This window comes from Bos indicus x Bos taurus, chromosome 7 (genome assembly GCF_003369695.1).
Source record: "Bos indicus x Bos taurus breed Angus x Brahman F1 hybrid chromosome 7, Bos_hybrid_MaternalHap_v2.0, whole genome shotgun sequence".
NCBI lineage: Eukaryota > Metazoa > Chordata > Mammalia > Artiodactyla > Bovidae > Bos > Bos indicus x Bos taurus.
Genome location: NC_040082.1, coordinates 28,539,038 through 28,560,523, shown reverse-complemented (window position 1 = coordinate 28,560,523; position 21,486 = coordinate 28,539,038). Strand labels below are relative to the sequence as shown.

The 21,486-nt window shown below is 39.7% G+C and overlaps 1 protein-coding gene across 3 annotated transcripts in view; it reads left to right on the top strand.

Moving 5' to 3' along the window:
- The window catches only part of ATG10 (autophagy related 10), a 262,614-nt gene that overhangs the window by 158,799 nt on the left and 82,329 nt on the right, over window positions 1-21,486 (top strand). For all 3 annotated transcript variants that reach the window (XM_027545687.1, XM_027545688.1, XM_027545686.1), the window contains one exon: window positions 19,178-19,316. In XM_027545687.1, the coding sequence (XP_027401488.1) occupies window positions 19,178-19,316 (139 nt within the window). The remainder of the gene's footprint in view (window positions 1-19,177; window positions 19,317-21,486) is intronic.

Genomic DNA, 21,486 nt, shown 5'->3' with positions numbered 1-21,486 from the left:
TGATTTAGGTCATAGCTGGATGGCATCACTGACTCGATGGACGTGAGTTTGAGTGAACTCCGGGAGTTGGTGATGGACAGGGAGGCCTGGTGTGCTGCAATTCATGGTGTCGCAAAGAGTCAGATATGACTGAGCAACTGAACTGAACTGAACTGAATGATCTAGTAGTTTTCCCTATTTTCTTCAATTTAAGTCTGAATTTGGCAATAAGGAGTTCATGATTGAGTCACAGTCAGCTCCCAGTCTTGTTTTTGCTGACTGTATAGAGCTTCTATTTTTGGCTGCAAAGAATATAATCAGTCTGATTTTGGTATTGACCATCTGGTGATGTCCATGTGTAGAGTCTTCTCTATGTGTAGCGTCTTCTCTATGTGTTGTTGGAGGAGGGTGTTTGCTATGACCAGTGCATTCTCTTGGCAAAACTCTGTTAGCCTTTGACCTGTTTTATTTTGTACTCCAAGGCCAAAATTGCCTGTTATCCATATTTCTCTTGACTTCCTACTTTTGCATTCCTGTCCCCTATAATGAAAAGGACACCTTTTTTGGGTGTTTGTTCTAGAAGGTCTTGTAGGTCTTCATAGAACCATTAAACTTCAGCTTCTTTGGCATTACCTGGTCAGGGCATAGACTTGGATTACTGTGATATTGAATGATTTGCCTTGGAAACAGAGATCATTCTGTCATTTCTGAGATTGCACTGAAGTATTGCCATTTTGAACTCTTTTGTTGACTATGATGGCTACTCCATTTCTTCTAAGGATTCTTGCCTACAGTAGTAGATATAATGGTCATCTGAGTTAAATTCACCCATTCCAGTTCATTTTAGTTCACTGATTCCTACAATGTTGATGTTCACTCTTGCCATCTCCTGTTTGAGCACTTGCAATTTGCCTTGATTCATGGATCTAACATTCCAGGTTCCTATTCAATATTGCTCTTTACATCATTGGACTTTATTTTCATCATCAATCACATCCACAACTGGGTGTTGTTTTTGCTTTGGCTCCATCTCTTCATTCTTTCTGGAGTTATTTCTCCACTGATCTCCAGTAGCATATAGGGCACTTCCTGACCTGGACAGTTCATCTTTCAGTGTCCTATCTTTTTGCCTTTTCATGCTGCTCATGGGGTTCTCAAGGCAAGAATACTGAAGTGGTTTGCCATTCCCTTCTCCAGTGGACCATGTTTTCTCAGAACTCTGCCATGACCTATCTGTCTTGGGTGGCCCTACATGCTATGGCTCATAGTTTCATTGAGTTAGACAAGGCTGTGATCCATGTGATGAGTTTTGGTTGGTTTTCTATGATTGTGGTTTTCATTCTGTCTGCCCTCTAAGAGATAAGGATAAGAGGCTTATGAAAGCTTCCTGATGGGAGAGACTGACTGAGGGTTAAACTGGGTCTTGTTCTGATGGGCGGGGCCATGCTCAGTAAATCTTTAATCCAATCTTCTGTTGATGGGTTGGGCTCTGTTCCCTCCCTGTTGTTTGACCTGAGGCCAAACTATGGTGGAGGTAGTGAAGATAATGGTGACCTCCTTTAAAGGGCAGGCACTGCTACACTCAGTGCCCCTGACCCTGCAGCATGCCACCATCCACCCATGCTTAGTAACTGGGAAATGTGTGTCCAGCAGTTGAAAGTCAAACGCAGTTCCTTCCAGGAGCAATTTCTATCACCTCAGAGCTAGACTGTGAGGCTCTGGTGGTGTCCACATGCTGCTTTGAACCATCCTTGTCCTTGGCAGGGCTGGCCTCCTTAGGACAGTAGACAGTAATCCCCTGCTTATGTTCTGAAGGGTATGAGGGAAACCATGGCAGCTGCCCCTCTCCCCCACTGTCTTTTTCTTTGTTCCATCAACTGCATGGTCACTGAGTCATTAAGATTTTTCTGTTCAGGGAAACTTCTTTTCAAAGGCAAAGACTTTTGGTAAGATTAACATGTCCCAGACTGTAACATTTACTGTAGATGAGTTTATCAAGTCCCTTTCCTCTGAAAATCAGAAGGGCTGAATTTGTAAGCCTGTACTGAAAGAGGAAAACAAAGCTATGAAAAGCTTTGTGTAGGAGATGCCAAGGATAAGTTTGTCTTCTTTATAATTTTTTACTAATGGTCTGGGTCACCAGCATAGTCTTTAAAGTAGATGCATACTTGCAGGGAGCTTGCAAAATAATCTATTGAGATATGGGAAAAGATAATAGAACTAATTTTACTTTGGTTTATTTTTTTAAATGAAGGTTTACCAATATTTATACATGGACTGCTCGGGCTCTTGTCCATGGGGTCACAAAGAGTCTGACACGACTGAATACACACACACACATGGACTCATGGTAGGTCTTCATGAAGTTCATTTGCCGGAAGACCAGGAGTCCTATGTTACTCAAGGCAGCCAAAAGGGAAGAGAGAGCTGGTTACTAGGAAGAGGCTAACAGTGGTGCTTCACTCCTTCAGGCTTGTGTTATGTATCACAGTTTACTGTGCCTTGGATTTACTGGGATGATCTCATCCAGTTTTAGTTAACACAACTCCTACTTGTCAGACTGGGGGCTTTAACCATCCCTGCAAAGGAACTCTAATAAACAACAGCAAAATGGCACTATGTAAAAATAACAATATACTCAGATCTTTCAAAAAATTGACTCTCCTAATTTGAAATTAAGATTAGTTGAAAGTGAAAGTGAAAGTCAGTCATGTCCAGCTCTTTGAGACCGCATGGACTGTACAGAATTCTCTAGGCCAGAATACTGGAGTGGGTAGCCTTTCCCTTCTCTAGGGGATCTTTCCAACCCAGGGACTGAACCCAGGTCTCCCTCATTGCAGGCAGATTCTTTACCAGCTGAGCCACAAGGGAAGCCCTAAGATAACTTGAGATAGGGTTTATGATTACTTGAGATAGGATTTATGTTTACTTTTATTAATGACCCTCAAGTTGTGTGTATGTTGTCCTTAATGATCATATGATGCTCTCTGTGTTGATCAGCAATTCACTGAAAAGCAATCAGAACACGAAGACAAACCTGTTAGAACTAGAGAAAGGGACTGAAACGTGAGTGTCATGATTTACCAAGTGCAGTCAGTAATACACATCTTCCTTGTGGATCTGTGGATCCTTCTCAGCTATTGCAATCATTAAAATCACCTATCAAAAACATGGAGAAAACCCATAAGCTGGATCTTTGAAATACCATGTTATAATTAAGATTCGATATAGAACAAACAAAAAAATCTGTAGCATATTTAGTTAAATTGCTGTCTTCAAAATATTACTGGGAGAAAAAATGTCTGCAACATTAATAAATAAATAGGTTTTTCGGTAACACTTTATTTACTGTGTTGATTTACCCTTTTGTAACCCAGGGCTCTTTTTCTCTGTGCAGCTTAGAGCAAGGTTCTTGATGAAGAGGAAGGAAGTCACCTCTGGTTCTTCAGAGTCAGTTTTGAATTAAGGCTGTACCCCTGTGCTGGAGAGAGAGGCAGGACTACCAGGCAGGCAGCACCTAGGCATTCAGTGACCGGGAGTGTGGTCACTGAGGACTGGGATCAGGGCTGACTGCTCAGCAGCATGGGCTCTGGAGCCAGGGGCCCAGCGAAAGCCTGGCACCTCTGTGCTCATTTGTGTGTGGTTTACACGTGTGACCATTTAGGTGCTAACTTTTTCAGTGAGTACTTGAAAATCAACATTTCTGCAACTTTATGCAGCCACAGCCACTGGCCCAGAAAGCTGAGAGAGGAGATGCAGGCAGGGGGCCAGTGAAGGTCCTTTGGTGCTCAGAGCAAACAGCAGGGTGGGACACCTACTTCTCTTAGTACCCAGATCATCACCTAGCTAAAAGAATTCCTTGGAATATATTTTTCCTTCACCTTGTCTTATCCATTAAGGTTTTCAATTTTAATGTCTCTTACAAGGTATATAGTATATTACATGAAATACATGTTCATAATTGATCAGAAGGTAAATACAAACATATTAAAGATGAATGCTTAAATTTTTGATACCTGGAGTCAAAATCAAAAAGTTTATAGACCTTTAATTTATAGTACAGAAATGATAACAGATTTTATTCTCTTTGCATTTACTTATTTCATTTAACAAATATTGATTGAATGCCTATTGATTACTATTTGCCAGGTGCTGTTCAGGATGCTTGGGCATACCTGAGTAGATAAGATGGGCAAAAGCCCTGTCCTCTCATGTCCTAACGGATTTATGTGTGTGCCGTAGCATAGCCTTTCCCTGACCCCAGATCAGATGAGCCCCAAGATACATTCTTATATTCTTCTAGCACTTGCAACACTATAATCAAGTAATTGTTTATGGAGTGATTCAGTTTCCCCTCCCCTCCCTTTAGTAAAAGCTCTTTGAGAGCAGAGACTCTGTCTGTTCTGTTCACCAACAACCCTCCAGTGATGGTACCGTGCCTAGCACTTAGTAGATATTCAGTAAAGTTTAGTGAATGAGTATTTACTTTGTCTGCACACATTGTGTACCTATGTGCACATGTATGTGAGTTTGTTCATGGCAAATAGATGGGCAAACAGTGGAAACAGTGGCTGACTTTATTTTTCTGGGCTCCAAAATCACTGCAGATGGTGACTGCAGCCATGAAATTAAAAGATGCTTACTCCTTGGAAGGAAAGTTATACCAACCTAGACAGTATATTAAAAAGCAGAGACATCACTTTGTCAACAAAGGTCTGTCTAGTCAAAGGTGTGGTTTTTCCAGTGGTCATGTATGGATGTGAGAGTTGGACTGTGAAGAAAGTGGAGCGCTGAAGAATTGATGCTTTTGAACTGTGGTATTGGAGAAGACTCTTGAGAGTCCCTTGGACTGCAAGGAGATCCAACCAGTCCATCCTAAAGGAGATCAGTCCTGGGTGTTCATTAGAAGGACTGATGTTGAAGCAGAAATTACAATACTTTGGCCACCTGATATGAAGTTCTGACTCATTTAAAAAGACCCTGATGCTGGGAAAGATTGAGGGCAGGAGGAGAAGGGGATGACAAAGAATGAGATGGTTGGATGGCGTCACCGACTCAATGGACATGGGTTTGGGTGGACTCCGGGAGTTGGTGATGGACAGGGAGGCCTGGCATGCTGCAGTTCATGGGGTCGCAAAGAGTCAGACATGACTGAGTGACTGAACTGAACTGAACTGAGAAGGAAAGGATGAGGTGTTCTCAAGCAGAAACTGTCGGTGAGGGCAGGACATGTAGTGACAGAACGAAGTGTGCAAGGAAACTTTTTAGTGTCTGCAAGAAGAGTTTGTTAGGAAGAAGCTTGGATGATTAGAGATGTTCTAAAATCTGTCTGGGTGGATGATATGGTCATTGAACTAAAAATAAACCTTGGAGAATGAGGATTAGGATGTTAAAAGGGTCAGCCCTACATAAAACTGGTTTATACCTGAAAGAGCTGAAACAAAAAAGGTTAAAACCACACACACCAAATTTATAGATACGGTAAAATTATATCTACTCTGCTGCTGCTACTGCTAAGTCACATCTACTCTGCTAAGTTGTGTTAGTCGTGTCTGATTCTGTGCGACCCCATAGACGGCAGCCCACCAGGCTCCCCTGTCCCTGGGATTCTCCAGGCAGGAACACTGGAGTGGGTTGCCATTTCCTTCTCCAATGCATGAAAGTGAAAAGTGAAAGTGAAGTCGCTCAGTCGTGTCCAACTCCTAGTGACCCCATGGACTGCAGCGCACCAGGCTCCTCCATCCATGGGATTTTCCAGGCAAGAGTACTGGAGTGGGGTGCCATTGCCTTCTCCCCACATCTACTCTAGGACTCTGCATTTTCTCTAGTAGCACTTACTGTGATGATAATTGTAGTGATTTGTGTGATTATTTGTTTATCATATCTCCTCCCTTTATGGCACAGTGTCTGCTGTTCTTTCCTCTGTTCCCAGATAGGACAGAGTCTAGAACAAGGTTTGGCAAACTTGTGGCCAGTTTCCTATTTTTGTATAGCTCATGAGTTAATGGTTTTTGCATTTTTATATGGTTGAAAAAGAACAGTGTTTCATGACACACTAAAATTATATGAAATTTAAATTTTAGTGTCCATAAATAACATTTTTTTGGCACAAAGCCAAAGTCATTGATTTACATCTTGTGTGGGTTGCTTTTGTGCTACAGTGGCATAGTTGAGTGGTTTTGACAGAGACACATGGTTCACAAAGCCTAAAATATTTACTACCTGGCCCTTTAAGAAAATGTTTGCTGACCCTTGATGTAGAATTTAGAAGATACCTCATAACATTTGATGAATGAGTGAATAAGGTAAATCATCACCTACTATGTGTCAGATAGTTTTATAGTTTGTCTTGTTTAATACACTTTAAATAAGAGTAAAGTGCCTTCGTTTAACAAATAAGTAAACTTAGGCTCAGGGGGATTAAGCGGTCTGCTCATCCAGAGAGCGCAGAGTCAAGAACTGAACCCAGATCTAACTCCAAATTCCATGCCCTTTTTTACATTTGACTATACTACACTTCTCTAATATGTAGGTGTTTTTAATCTGTGATTTGAATGTACCCATCCACCCCTGTAGAAAGATGAGGACTTTCGCTGTGTTCTCATTGTTGCTTAGATAGTACCTTTAAAGGCAGCCCCACCTCCCCGTGTCCCATCTTTGTCCTGGCACAAGCATAGGGTATGCACTCATGGAGTTCTTTAAAGGATTCTCCTAGTAAAAGAACCAACAAAGCAAACAAATAAAGCCTATTCACAGCCATACAATTCTGAGACAGTTTTGAGGAAGGAGAAGGAGCTCAGGCTCTCCTGAAGGTCCTGCAGAGGCATTCTCTGCTCATTCCCAGACACGGTTCTTCTTGTGCACATGCCAAGGCAGCCCCTTCTGAAATTACTAGTGCTTGCCTTTTGGTCTGTTTATCAAGACCTTCTCAGTTTCACTCTTTAGCAATGAAATTACCTCATTTCTGGATTTGAGTATGGACATTTATGCATACGCTGAAGGAATTTGCAGTTTATTTATCAAGATATTTAAAAAATCTCACTTGTTTAAATTAGAGTAGTGCATTCTCTTACCTTAGAAAATGACTTCAGCCTCACTTTAGCCTATCAGATTCAATTATCATCATTCTTTGAAGGCTCGGAATTTATCATCTCCTCAGGAAACCTAATGGCAACCCACTCCAGTATTCTTGCCTGGAGAATCCCATGGACAAAGGAGCCTGGTGGGCTACAGTCCATAGGGTCCCAAAGAGTCAGACACGACTGAGCAACTTCACTCACTCAGGAAACCTAATGTAACATTTTAAGATAGAAAAAAATAGAAAAGCGGTAAGGTTCACCAAATGGATACACAGGTCCTTTAATAAGGTTCTGCTTACTACTTATAAAAATACAATAAAGGAAATTAAGGAAGGCCTTAAGATGGACTTGGTCTATGGACTGTAGCTGGTTTTTGTAAATAAAATTTCACCAGAGTATGGTCACATCTGTTTGCCTGTTGCCAGTGGCTGCTTTCATGCTAAAGTGGCAAAGACTTTATGGTCCACAAAGTCTAGAACACTGACTATATGTGCCTGTAAGAAAACTGCAGAGCTCTGGAAATAGGGATATAAGAAAAATTAGAAGGGGACTTCCTTGGTGGTCCAGTGGTTAAGAATCCGCCTTCCCATGCAGGGGACATGGGTTCAATGCCTGGTTGGGAAACTAAGATCCCACATGCCCCACAGAGCAACTAAGCCCGTGTGCCACAACTAGAGAGCCCGCATGCTGCAACAACAACAAAAAGATTCCATATGCTGCAACAAAAGGGTCCATATGCCACAGCTAAGACTCAATGCAGCCAAATAAATAAATGTTACAAAAGAAAACTTAGAAGAACTAGGATCATTTAACTAGGATCAGATAAATCTGAAGACAGTAAATTGGTTCATATTTTTGAGAGGATATTACATAAAAGATGACCATTGTTTCTTTATTTTCTGAAAGGATAAACCCAGTAGAAACTGATTTATCCTGTAGCATAAGGGAGAATTTTGGAGTTCTGGAGTTAAAATCTAGCATGGCTTATATGGCAAGACTTACACATTGGTGGTTACATGTGTGGTCAGACGTTTATTTTTTTTTTGGCACCTCAAATTTCACCATTAGGAATTCCTTTTGAGGACTTTCCTGGTGGTCCAGTGGCCGAGACTCCTCACTCCCAATGCAGGAGGTCCAGTTTCAATCCCTGGTCAGGGAACTAGATCCCATATGACACTACTAAGTTGGAATGCCACCACTAATGATTCCACATGCCAAAACTAAGACCTGGTACAGCCAAATAAATAAATTAAAAAAAAATTCCTTTTGATTGGTGTTCAGATCAGATCAGTCGCTCAGTCATGTCCGACTCTTTGCAACCCCATGAATCGCAGGACGCCAGGCCTCCCTGTCCATCACCAACTCCCAGAGTTCACTGAGACTCACGTCCATCGAGTCAGTGATGCCATCCAGCCATCTCATCCTCTGTTGTCCCCTTCTCCTCTTGCCCCCAATCCGTCCCAGCATCAGAATCTTTTCCAATGAGTCAACTCTTTGCATGAGGTGGCCAAAGTACTGGAGTTTCAGTTTTAGCATCATTCCTTCCAAAGAAATCCCAGGGCTGATCTCCTTCAGAATGGACTGGTTGGATCTCCTCGCAGTCCAAGGAACTCTCAAGAGTCTTCTCCAACACCACAGTTCAAAAGCATCAATTCTTCGGCGCTCAGCCTTCTTCACAGTCCAACTCTCACATCCACACATGACCACAGGAAAAACCATAGCCTTGACTAGATGAACCTTTGTTGGCAAAGTAATGTCTCTGCTTTTGAATATGCTATCTAGGTTGGTCACAACTTTCCTTCCAAGGAGTAAGTGTCTTTTAATTTCATGGCTGCAATCACCATCTGCAGTGATTTTGGAGCCCCCCAAAATAAAGTCTGACACTGTTTCCACTGTTTCCCCATCCACTTCCCATGAAGTGATGGGACCGGATGCCATGACCTTCGTTTTCTGAATGTTGAGCTTTAAGCCAACTTTTTCACTCTCCACTTTCACCTTCATCAAGAGGCTTTTTAATTCCTCTTCACTTTCTGCCATAAGGGCAGTGTTGATTGGTGTTATCAGTTACAAATCCACTGCTGAATGTAATAATTGATAAAGGAGTATCATACTAAACCATCAATGGCCATTGATACTCTAGCAAATCAATCCCATCCCAGTACTACTGAGTTAAAAAGCAGAAGTTTGGGAGTGGAGCCCAAGAGTACAAATTTTAACATCCCCTACCCTCCCACCCCCACCCCAAATCTCATCATCTTTGCAGAGTGAAGGAGCCCTGGGCTTGAAGCCTGGGGGCTTAGGTTTGTGCTCTGGCTAATTTCTTACTTGCTGAGTGACTTTGGACCTTCCTATAGAGCAGAGGAACAAGTGACATAATGTATACAAATGTTCTTAGAAAAACTGTGAACCATTGTAACTGAGGCTGGCATTTCTTAGGTAACATGCAAAGGGTAAGCCTGAATAAAAACACCTTCAGCTGACTCTGAAACTCAGAATACTAGGTAAAAAGTCTTTCTCTCTTCCTTTAACTAGTCATGATCCATAAGGAATTTTTGGTTTTCATATCCCTTAGTCTGCTAATTCTTTTGCATTTAACTGTTCAGAAATCTTAAAAAGTAGAGGAACCTGAGTTTTCCTTTCAAAAGTCCTTCTGAGTCCTTATTTTCTCCTAGGAAAATAATGCATCTTATATATTGTTCTGATGTAAGGACAAATCATCATTGACATACATTAGGTGTCACTAAACATTATTACTGTTCCCTCCTGCCATGGAACCTGTGTTCTCTGGCCAGGAATCTCAGAGACAGCCTCTTCTGCAGTCCACCTTGCACTCAGCCTATTTGCTAGCTACCCAGCTCTGAGTTCAAGCTGTCTTCTGTCTCCTGCACAGTCTTAAAGGAAGCAGGGCCCTCGAAGCACAACATAACCAGCTGTAAACATCCAGAAAACTGCCAGATGTGCTTTGGCGGATTTCTGTGTCCCCCACCTCCTGCCTTGCCCTTGAGCGTGCCAGGCTGTGTTGGATTTAATCCCACACAGGAGACAGATTCTTTCTCTCAGTGGGAACCCACATTGGCCATGTGGATGCTAATTCGATCCCTTCTGATGGAGCTGGGAGAGCAGAGAATGGCACCTCTTTTTTTTTCCATTTTTTAAAAATCAGGAGTAGTGATAATATTACTGGGAGAGGGGGCACCTCACTGAGATACTATCCTTGGGATCAGCTAGGCACCCCGCTTTGTTGTTTCAGTGTCACCCCGGATGCTGTTAGACACTTGTCTGCCTGGTGACGAACTCTCTCTTATGTACTGGATACAACATTTACAGTTGCTAAAAGAATGCCATTGCTTGCAGAGTTCTTGTGACAGTCAGCACTCAAAAGCCACAGAGATCATGAAAAAGTCATTCTAGGAGTACAAATTGTGAAAAAACTACCCCACTTTAAAATAATGAACATGTGAGACAAACAAAAAAAGTGGGGAGGGGGCTACTTGCTCAGAGTCCCGCATAGGTTATTTTTATAGTAATTCATTTAAAATGTTTTAATAATTAAAACTCTTTCTTAAGGAATTTATTTTTCAATGATTGGTCCAAAGACTTTGCCAGTCTTTATCACTTCTAAAAATATTAAAAGGATGTTGGTTCAGGCAAATCAAGAGAAGTTTGTTACATAGTCCATGTTTCCATTGTGATTAAATGCTTCTATGTCCTCTTGTGGATGCAGCTAAAGACGGTCCTGAGCCAGTCCTGTGCCTTGGTCACTCTTTGGCTTCTTGGCTGTGATTCTGGCCCGTAACTGTTCGGTTTGAATTAAGATCCTGACTGGTGGAAGATAAACAAATAGAATCTCTTTTCCTCAAGGGACATTATGAATAAAGCTCATTACTTATGTTTGCTCAGTAATAGTAATAGAGATTTCTAGTGATAGAAAAAAAGTTTTTCTTTTTTCCCTTGCATTACTTTTCCCTGTAGGCTAAATAAAGATATGGATCTCATTTCCTAAGCCCAGTACTCTATTTGGGTTTGCTTTCAATAAAATATCTATGAAGTGTCTTCAGCATGATCACTATTTAATGAGATTTAGTTGTAAAGCTTAATTCATATCAGATTTTCTAAATGAGAGATCACTGTCAACTTATTGTTAATTGAATTCAATAAAATCAAGGTTTCTATAATTAATGTGAACCACTTAATCTTTTAGCTCCTTGAATGAATATGATTTTCTAAATACAGGTATCTTCTCATTTAATGAAATAGCAACATTGTGAGAAAAATAAATGTACATGTGACTCCTTTTTCTGTTAACTCTTAATATCAAATTAAATATACCCAAATCCTCTTTAAAACATAACAAAAGAAAAGTAAAAAATATTAGCAAACATATTCAAAATGTTAATAGTAATCCGATGGCATCACCGACTCAATGGACATGAGTTTGAGTAAACTCTGGGAGTTGGTGATAGACAGGGAGGCCTGGTGTGCTGCAGTCTATGGGGTCGCAAAGAGTTGGACACGACTGAGTGACTGAACTGAACTGAATCCAATGACATGTAGAACATCAGTCTAAATTGAATATATAACTGTTAAAAAGTGGCATTCTCCAGTACAAAGAGCAGTTATTTCAGGGTCAGTGGATATGGGTCATTGGCCTGCCTCTGCCTCTAATTATCTAGGGACATTGGGTAAACCACCAGTCTTTTGGAGCCTTCTTGTTTGGATCAGCAAGGTGAGTGTTGTGCCAGATGGAATGATTGAAGTTCCTTTCGCTATGATTCTGTACGCTGTGATTCTGTGTGTTCTCCGATTCTGTACACTGTAACATAGTAGCACAAACTATTGTTACCTTAAAATGTTTTTTTTTGAGAATTAAAAATATTCAAAAAAATAGACTAAAAGGGTATGAATAATACCTGTGGACCCATCAATCAACCCCAATAATCATCACTCCATGATCAACCATGCCCCTTCCACATCTACGTCCTCTGACACGCCTCCTGTGTAATTGTAAGGCCAGTTCCAGACATCAGCCTCTCTTTATCAACATAATCCCTCTGCCATCTGTACTGTTAGCTCTGAGGCCTTAGATATTGTATTTTGTCTTTAACGAATCTCAAACTTTCTTGCTATTTTTTTCCTTTTTAGTTTTTCATTGAAATTGTAAGATACAGATTCATAGGCAGGAGTAAGAAATAATCAGAAAGTTCCCATGTACCCTTACCTAGTTTACCCCAGTGGCAACATCTCGCAAAATTGTAGTATAATATCACAATCAGGGTATCAGCATCAATACAACCCGTTGATTTATTCAGACTGTCCCATTTTACTTATGCTGATCTGTATGTGTGGGGGTGGGTGTGTATGGAGGTGTGGTGTGTGTGTTTGGTTGTATACAACTTTATCATGCATGTAGGTTCACCTATCCATCACCATAATCGATAGAGAACAAGTCCATCATCACAAGGTCGCCTCATGCTGCCCTTTAGTAAACATAGCCACCTCCTTCTGCCCACTCCCCTCAAGACTAATCTGTTCTTTGTTCATTTCTAAAATTTTGTCATTTCAAAAATGTTATATAAATGGAATTATACAGTCTGTAATCTTTTTGGATTGGCTTTTATCACTTCATAATTACTGAGAGATTCACTCAGGTGGTTGTGTGTATCAACAATTTGTTCTTTTCATTGCTGAGCAGTGTAGGATGATATGCCACAATTTGTTTAGCTACGACCTGCTGAGGGACATCTGAACTGTCTCAAGTTTTTGGCTATTCTGAATAGAACTACTATGAATATTCGTGTGCATGTTTTTCACTTCTCTGGGATGAATGCCCAAGAGTGTAATTGGTGGATTGTATGGTAATTAGACGTTTAGTTTTAGAAGAAACTGCCATATGGTTTTCCAGAGAGGCTGTACCATTTTATATACTCCAAGCAGCAATGTATGAATGATCTAGTTTCTCTGCGTCTTCACCAACATTTGAAGATGTCACTGCTTGTTATTTTATCTATTTTGATAGGTGTATAGTGATATCTCACTGTAGTGTTAATTTGTATTTCCCTGATGGGTAATGATATTGAGCATCTTTTTTATGCCTGTTTGCCATTTGTGTATCAGCTTTGGTGATCTTCTGCATTTTTAGTCCTCCATTTACTTCTTTTCCAACTTTAGTGTTCAGGTAAGCTTGCTGGTGAATCACCTACAATATTTGTTATACTTATATAGGAGGGAACAGAGTTGCTACAGATGAAGAATTGCTTACCAGGGTTCTCATCTCTGTCTTAGAGTCTCTAGGAATACAAAGATGAATGAGACAAGAACCTTGGTCTTAAAGTTTTAAAACCATCTGGCACTTTGCGAGAGGGAAACAGAAAATATGTAGAAGTCTGATTTCCAAATTGCATGATTTCATGAGATGATATTTGCGTGGGCATCATAAAGGTGACCACGAAGGGATGGAAAGATCCTAGCAGAAACAGGCCAAGAATTCAGTTCATTTCACATGAGTTAAGGATGCGAAAACGTCTTTGCCAATAGATGTGCCCAGAGCAAGGTGCTGGGTGACAGCAGCACTCCCAGTTGGAAGACAGGAATCCAGCCTTCAAGTCCCGCAGGCACTCAGCTGCCAGTGTGAATAGTGGCTGCAGTGAAACTTCTAATTGGCTCTTTAAGAAGCTTTTTCTACCCCCTCTCTCTTATTTCTCCAGCCTCCAAACTGTTCCAGAGAATCTGAATCTATGTCTAATTGATCACCAGCTGCAAGCACCTTGTGTCAACACCAACACATACCTGAGTGCTTAATTTGAGTTTGGGTAAAGGACAGTCCTGGAGAAGGCAATGGCAGCCCACTCCAGTACTCTTGCCTGGAAAATCCCATGGATGGAGGAGCCTGGTGGGCTGCAGTCCATGGGGTCTCGAAGAGTCGGACACGACTGAGCGACTTCACTTTCACTTTTCACTTTCATGCATTGGAGAAGGAAATGGCAACCCACTCCAGTGTTCTTGCCTGGAGAATCCCAGGGACGGGGGAGCCTAGTGGGCTGCCATCTATGGGGTTGCACAGAGTCGGATGACTGAAGCGACTTAGCAGCAAAGGACAATCCAGTAAACAAGACTGGGAGCTGACTGTGGCTCAGATCATGAACTCCTTCTTGCCAAATTCAAACTTAAATTGAAGAAAGTAGGGAAAATCAATAGATCATTCAGGTATGACCTAAATCAAATCCCTTATGATTATATAGTGCAAGTGAGAAATAGTTTCAAGGCATTAGATTTGATAGAGTGCTTGAAGAACTATGGATAGAGGTTCATGACATTGTATAGGAGGCAGGGATCAAAACCATCCCCAAGAAAAAGAAATGTAAGAAGGCAAAGTGACTGTCTGAGGAGGCCTTACAAATAGTTGTGAAAAGAAAAGAAGTGAAAGGTAAAGGAGAAAAGGAAAGATATACCCATTTGAATGCAGAGTTCCAAAGAATAGCAAGGAAAGATAAGAAAGCCTTCCTCAGTGATCAATGCAAAGAAATAGAGGAAAACAATAGAATGGGAAAGACTAGAGACCTCTTCAAGAAAATCAGAGGTACCAGGGGAGCATTTCATGCAAAGATGGGCACAATAAAGATCACAAATGGTATGGACCTAAGAGAAGCAGAAGATATTAAGAAGAGGTGGCAAGAATACACAGAAGAACTGTACAAAAAAGATCTTCACGACCCAGATAACCACGATGGTGTGATCACTCACCTAGAGCCAGACATCTTGGAATGTGAAGTCAAGTGGGCCTTAGGAAGTATCACTACAAACAAAGCTAGTGGAGTTGATGGAATTCCAGTTGAGCTATTTCAAATCCTAAAAGATGATTCTGTGAAAGTGCTGCACTCAATATGCCAGCAAATTTGGAAAACTCAGCAGTGGCCACAGGACTCGAAAAGGTCAGTTTTTATTCCAATCCCAAAGAAAGGCAATGCCAAAGAATGCTCAAACTACCACACAATTGCACTCTTCTCTCACAGCTAGCAAAGTAATGCTCAAAATTCTCCAAGCCAGACTTCAACAGTTCATGAACCGTGAAGTTCCAGATGTTCAAGCTGGATTGAGAAAAGGCAGAGGAACCAGAGATCAAATTGCCAACATTGAATCATTGAAAAGGCAAGAAAGTTCCAGAAAAACACCTACTTCTGCTTTATTGACTATGCCAAAGCCTTTGACTGTGTCAATCACAACAAACTGTGGAACATTCTTAAAGAGATGGGAATACCAGAACACCTGACCTGCCTATTGAGAAACCTGTATGCAGGTCAGGAAGCAACAGTTAGAACTGGACATGGAACAACAGACTGGTTCCAAATAGGAAAAGGAGTATGTCAAGGCTGTATATTGTCACCCTGCTTATTTAACTTATATGCAGAGTACATCATGAGAAATGCTGGGCTGGAAGAAGCACAAGCTGGAATCAAGATTGCCGGGAGAATTATCAATAACCTCACATTTACAGATGACACCACCTTTATGGCAGAAACCAAAGAAGAACTAAAGAGCCTCTTGATGAAAGTGAAAGACGAAAGTGAAAAAGTTTGTTTAAAACTCAACATTCAGAAAACTAAGATCATGGCATCTGGTCCCATCACTTCATGGCAAATAGATGGGGAAGCAATGGAAACAGTGACAGACTTTATCTTTTGGGCTCCCAAATCACTGCAGATAGTGACTGCAGCCGTGAAATTAAAAGACGCTTGCTCCTTGGAAGAAAAGTTATGACCAACCTAGACAGCATATTAAAAAGCAGAGACAGTACTTTGCCAACAAATATCCATCTAGTCAAAAGTATGGTTTTTCCAGTAGTCATGTATGGATGTGAGAGTTGGACTATAAAGAAAGCTGAGTACTAAAGAATTAATGCTTTTGAACTGTGGTGTTGGAGAAGACTCTTGAGAGTCCCTTGGAGTGCAAGGAGATCTAACCAGTTCATCCTAAAGGAGATCAGTCCTGGGTGTTCATTGGAAGGACTGATATTGAAGCTGAAACTCCAATACTTTGGCTACCTGATGCAAAGAACTGATTCATTTGAAAAGACCCTGATGCTGGGAAAAATTGAGGGCAGGAGGAAAAGGGGACAACAGAGGATGAGATGGTTGGATGGCATCACCAACTCGATGGAGATGAGTTTGAGTAAACTCCAGGAATTGGTGATGGACAGGGAGGCCTAGCGTGCTGCAGTCTGTGGGGTCGCAGAGTCGGACGTGACTGAATTGAACTGAACTGAACTGAAAGGACAGTCTTTCCAGGAATTTTATCCTCCCTAGCAAGACTGAGTCTCGGTCACTCTATATCTGCAGTTTTATGCAGAAGTCACTAATGACCCAACTCAGTATTTACTTACAAACTGGACAGGGATGGTCTAAGAAGAGAAATAGCTCAATAGAGAAGAATAGAGAATAAAGACACACACACACACACAAATCTAATTTATGATAAAAGTGTGTTAAAATCAATGGGAGGAAGATGGATTATTGGAAATCATCTGGGAAAAATTCTTCACAACATACACAAAAACAAAATTTGCATGGTTTAGTGATCTAAACATGTCAATTTAAAAACACGTGTATGTGAGAGAGAAAGACATAATGAGTGTGTAGAATAAACAAGTTAACATTTGTATAATTTTAAGGATGAGATGGGACATAGCACAAGTCCGTCTAATGAAGACAGATTACTTGGAAGCTGCAAATAGAAAATGTACAGCTTTGACTACATGAAAGTAAATTCTAATACATACAAGGAACAAAGTTAAAAGAAAACTGAGTGAAAACGTTTTATACATATACGTATCAGACATATATTTGCACACTTGTGTATTTCTGTAGTGCAGAGATGTATGTATTTCCAGTAATAAGTTATTTCTAATATACAAAGTTTATATAACTCAGTAAGAACAATGGAAATCAAATATCTGAAAAATAGGAAAGGAATAAGAACAGGTACATCACAGAGGAATACAAATTACTCATAAATACATGAGTAGATGTTCACTTTTCATTAGTAATCACGAAACTAGAAACTAAAACAAAAAACTGATATTTAAAAATTCATCAAATAAGCAAAAGCCAAAAACAAATAATCTTCAGGATTTATAGGAAATGGGAAAGGACATTCTTTTACATTTTAACTGGGAATATAGATTGATACATCCTTTTTCTGAGGACAAATTGACAGTGTCTTTTGAAATTTAAGATGCATGTACCCTCTCATACATTAATGTTACCTTTAGGAATCTGCACCATAGAAAAATAGAGGCATATAAAAATATATGTGCTAAGATATTCATTGCAGCATTAGTTGTAGTAGCATAAAATTATAATTGATCTAAAATTTCTAGCAGTATGGAAATGTTTAAAAAAACAAAAAACTATGGTCATATAATGCGATATAAAAGAAGCAGCAAAGTCTACAGCACTGACATGGCAGCATGTGGAGATATGTTCGTGAGTGAATGAAACAAATCAAGGAACATGTATATATATCATGATTTAATTGGGGATGCAAAGGAGGGGTATAGGTGGATGTAGTATGTGTATACGTGTTTGCACATCAAAAAATAAAAACAGTCTGGAAAAATACACAGTGACCTTTTGAAAATAATTACAAATCTGAGATACTAAAGTGCTGGGATGAGGGGAATTTCAATTTTTTGTTAATATACTTGTGCAATATTTGCAGTTATTTTTAACTACAATGATTTTATAATGTTAAGAAAGAATAAAAAAAGAAAGAAAAGAAATTATAAATGCTAAACAACTCAGTCTTTGAGCAAAAAGAATGAATTTTGGCTGAAAGAATTGCTTTAAAGGAAGATGTATTTATCTTTGCCTAATGAAATTTAAATAAACAGGAACAACTTCTTTCTTGCTACTGTATTAATTTTCTGTATCTGGAATATTTCAGTGGTTTCTTTTCAGTTATTTAATTCATTGTGTTTAATTGATAGTGTTTACTAGAGTTTAGTGAAAAACTATTTTGTAAATATCTTCAGTTGTGATTTATCTAGTGTAATATCTCCCCCAGTGAATTGACTGTGAGTAGGGAATTAGTAAAGCAGATAAGAGATCTGGAGAGTAGTCTGTGGCTTTACTTATCTGCACAGGAAACCTTATTTCATGTTGATAAAGTTTGAAATCTTTCCTGTTGCTCTTTTCAATTGTTCATTGTTGTTACCATTTTAATGAAAGGTAGAAATGAGTCAAACCAACCTGCTTCTTCTGTTCAACTAAAAATTAATGTCAAAGAAAATTCTTCAGCCCATTAAATAAGTGAATGTGGATGGAATCAGTTTCTGACTCAACATGTCCAATTAATTGCTTCCAAACGTTAAGATACATTCTCAACAAACCCTACACATAATAATAAAAAAAAATCAACATGTAGAGAATGATTAGGTGAGAAGTGAACTAGCTAGAACCATCTTTGCTTACAAAACCCTGTTTATGTTGACATTGATATTTGCCATCTACTCTATTATAAATCAAGATTTATTGTAGAAATGTACCAAAGATGGCACAATAATAAAGAAAACAGATTCATTTCAGGTTTTGAAATGTACCTAACAAACTCAACCTCTTGCAAAATAACTTTTTTATTCAAAATGGAACTGGGAATTGTTCAGCACACAATGAATCATCTTTTGGCAAGTACAATAGACTCTTTAGGGACGTTTCACAGTCTCTTGCTCAATTGTTAGGATGTTTTTAGCTTTCACAGGTAGGGAAGAAGGTAGCTTGTATAGCCATCATCTTGTTGCTAAAATTGTACAGTAAAGATTTTTCAGAGTTGCTGTTGCAATAGATCTTTTCACTTTTTTCCCCCCTTCCTGTTTCTTTACTCAGAGCTGCTTTGTCTCTTAAAAACAATCTGGAATTACTTAATGCTAATGTTTTCTGGTTTTACTATTTACCCAGGACTCAAATGTTAAACATTAATGTGGGAAACTCCCTTTTCCTTACCTCATAGACATATATTTATTTAACTGTTATTTTGCATGAAGAAAACCTCAGCTTTCTCTCTGTGTGTGTTAATGTGCTTCTTTTTATTGACAGCCACATTCTGTTTTTGTATTTGCTTTTTTTCAGGAGGCTTTAGATCCCCCCCTGGATGATTTGGAGGTAAACGAGACCACCACGGCAGCCGAAGTGATTAAATATGAGTATCATGTCTTATATTCCTGCAGCTACCAAGTGCCTGTGCTTTACTTTAGGGCAAGCTTTTTAGGTAAGACCATGTTGGAAGCTAAATGTAAATTCATAACATTTACATATAAGGCAGAAAGCAGATTTGGAAAATTATTCTTGAGAGGGGAAAAAAAAAAAAAGAGTTAAAAATAAGAAAACTGTGGGTGAGGTAAGGTTTTACCAGTAAATTTTCTCATGCTTTAGAAAGAGTATCAAGACTTTAGAGTGAATGATATCATCCCAGCCTTAAGTCTGATCTGCAGATTCTTGGCCTCCTGCCCAGCGTTGACTAAGCCCCCTGGCCCTTTTTCTTTTCTTTACTTTAAACAAGTAGGAACAACTTAAAGCTACAATGTTTATTTACTTCTAACTTTACAGTGAAAATTTCTTTCAATCTCAAGTGATCCCATTAACTCAAAAGTCCCCATGCCTCCTTCCCCAACACTAATTATTATTTCAGGAATTGTTTATCAATCCATTTAAGCTATGTTTAAAAATAGCACTAACATTTCCTTCAGCCATCTATACATCTCAGTGCCTCAGCTTCCTGCAGTGTTACTCAACTCACACCCCTTGCCAAGAAGGTGGAACACCCTGTCTCCTCTGAGGCCTTGGCTAATAAAGCTTATTTAATCAGCGGCCACATGAAATCCTCACCCTGCAGCACAGCCAGGGCTCCCCGCTTCACGTCCTCTGACTAAACCGGGTCAGCATTTTGAGGCCTCTCCACCCTGGGCTCAGAAGCCAAGAGGAACCACCTCCCCAGCCCACCCCTACCCCATTTCTCTTTTTCTCTCTGGACTTATCAGCAGCATTTTGCATTTTGAACAGCCTTCTAACCTTTTCTGGATAGCTAAGACATCTGAATTTAGCCAGTGATATTTTATTTTTAATTAAAAAGTAGCTTAAGCTGCTTTGAATGTGTATTTGGTAGATTTAATCACTTGCTGCCTTATATTGTTTAATGGTCTCTAATTTTGCAGTGTTGGCGGTTTAACAAGCACTTAGGATTTAAAACACAAGAACAAATTCTCATAGACTCCCTGGTGAGAAGATTTTAATCTGAGGTGCAGTTCTAAGAACTGACAATTTGGGGTAAATTTTCAACATGGGACATGGGGAATTAAGGACACTGATAGTTTACTAATTCACAAACTCTTGCTGCAGATTAATCCATATGATTATTATAGGCCTTTAAAACACTCACTTTGTTGTGATTCTACTTGATTTGGAGCCCAGAGGTTAAAGGAAGCTTCTTGTCAGTGAGCTGTGTTATACTGAAAAATAGAAGGAGTTACATTTATTTACTGGAGGGGAGAAAAATGTCCTTCTCGGTTTTGGTTTGCAAGGACTCTACCCAGTAGCTTCTGGATTCAAAGCCATGTTGAGGCTGCAGGTAAAGGAAACAGGACACTACTTCTTCAATACTGTACTTTCATGTAATTAGTATTCACCATAAGCAGTTAATCACCAGAGAAGAGCTCCCAGAGACAAAACAAGTTGTTTAGCTTGTCAGCGTTAGGGAATCGGAGGTGTTGAAACATGACTGCTTCTAGCTGGAAGTGGGTCTTGCTGAGGCTGGTGGATGAGCTCATACGTGTGCTTTGCTCTTATGTGCCAACAGCTCCCCTTACAGTACAGCACAGTAATTGTTCCTGCAAGTTCAATTATATTTTAATGAAATTTGTATACTTTCTAAGATCTTTTCTTCATGGTGGTTGTCTGTTTCTTAAAAAAAAAACACACAAAATAACTAGCCTTTTTGGATTCTGTTTATATATTTTAAGATGCTCTTTGTTTATGCTTTTATAAAGGAAACCCAAACAAGTCATTTATTTTGTATAGAAGCATTTCTTATTCTCCACCCTCCCCATGCTGTGTTGTATAGCATTAGCATTAGGAATTTTTAAATTCTGGAATCCACTTAGTGGTTTTTCAGGAGCATTGAAATATCAGATTTAATATTTGCAAAGCACACTGAGTGTTTTCTTGTGCAGAAACATGAAAAATGGTTCTTTCCTTTATCAGAGTCTGATTTCTTTTCCTTTCTCTACCTAACTTAACAGGTGTTCTAAAAATGTATCGTCCTTTCCTCTGGAGTCATAATTTTTCCTTTTTTCCCTTCGGTCCATTCCCTGTTCATATGTGGTTACTCTGGCCTTTCATCTGTTAAACAAATCTCGTCAGTGTGGTGAATGAATTCCTAACGT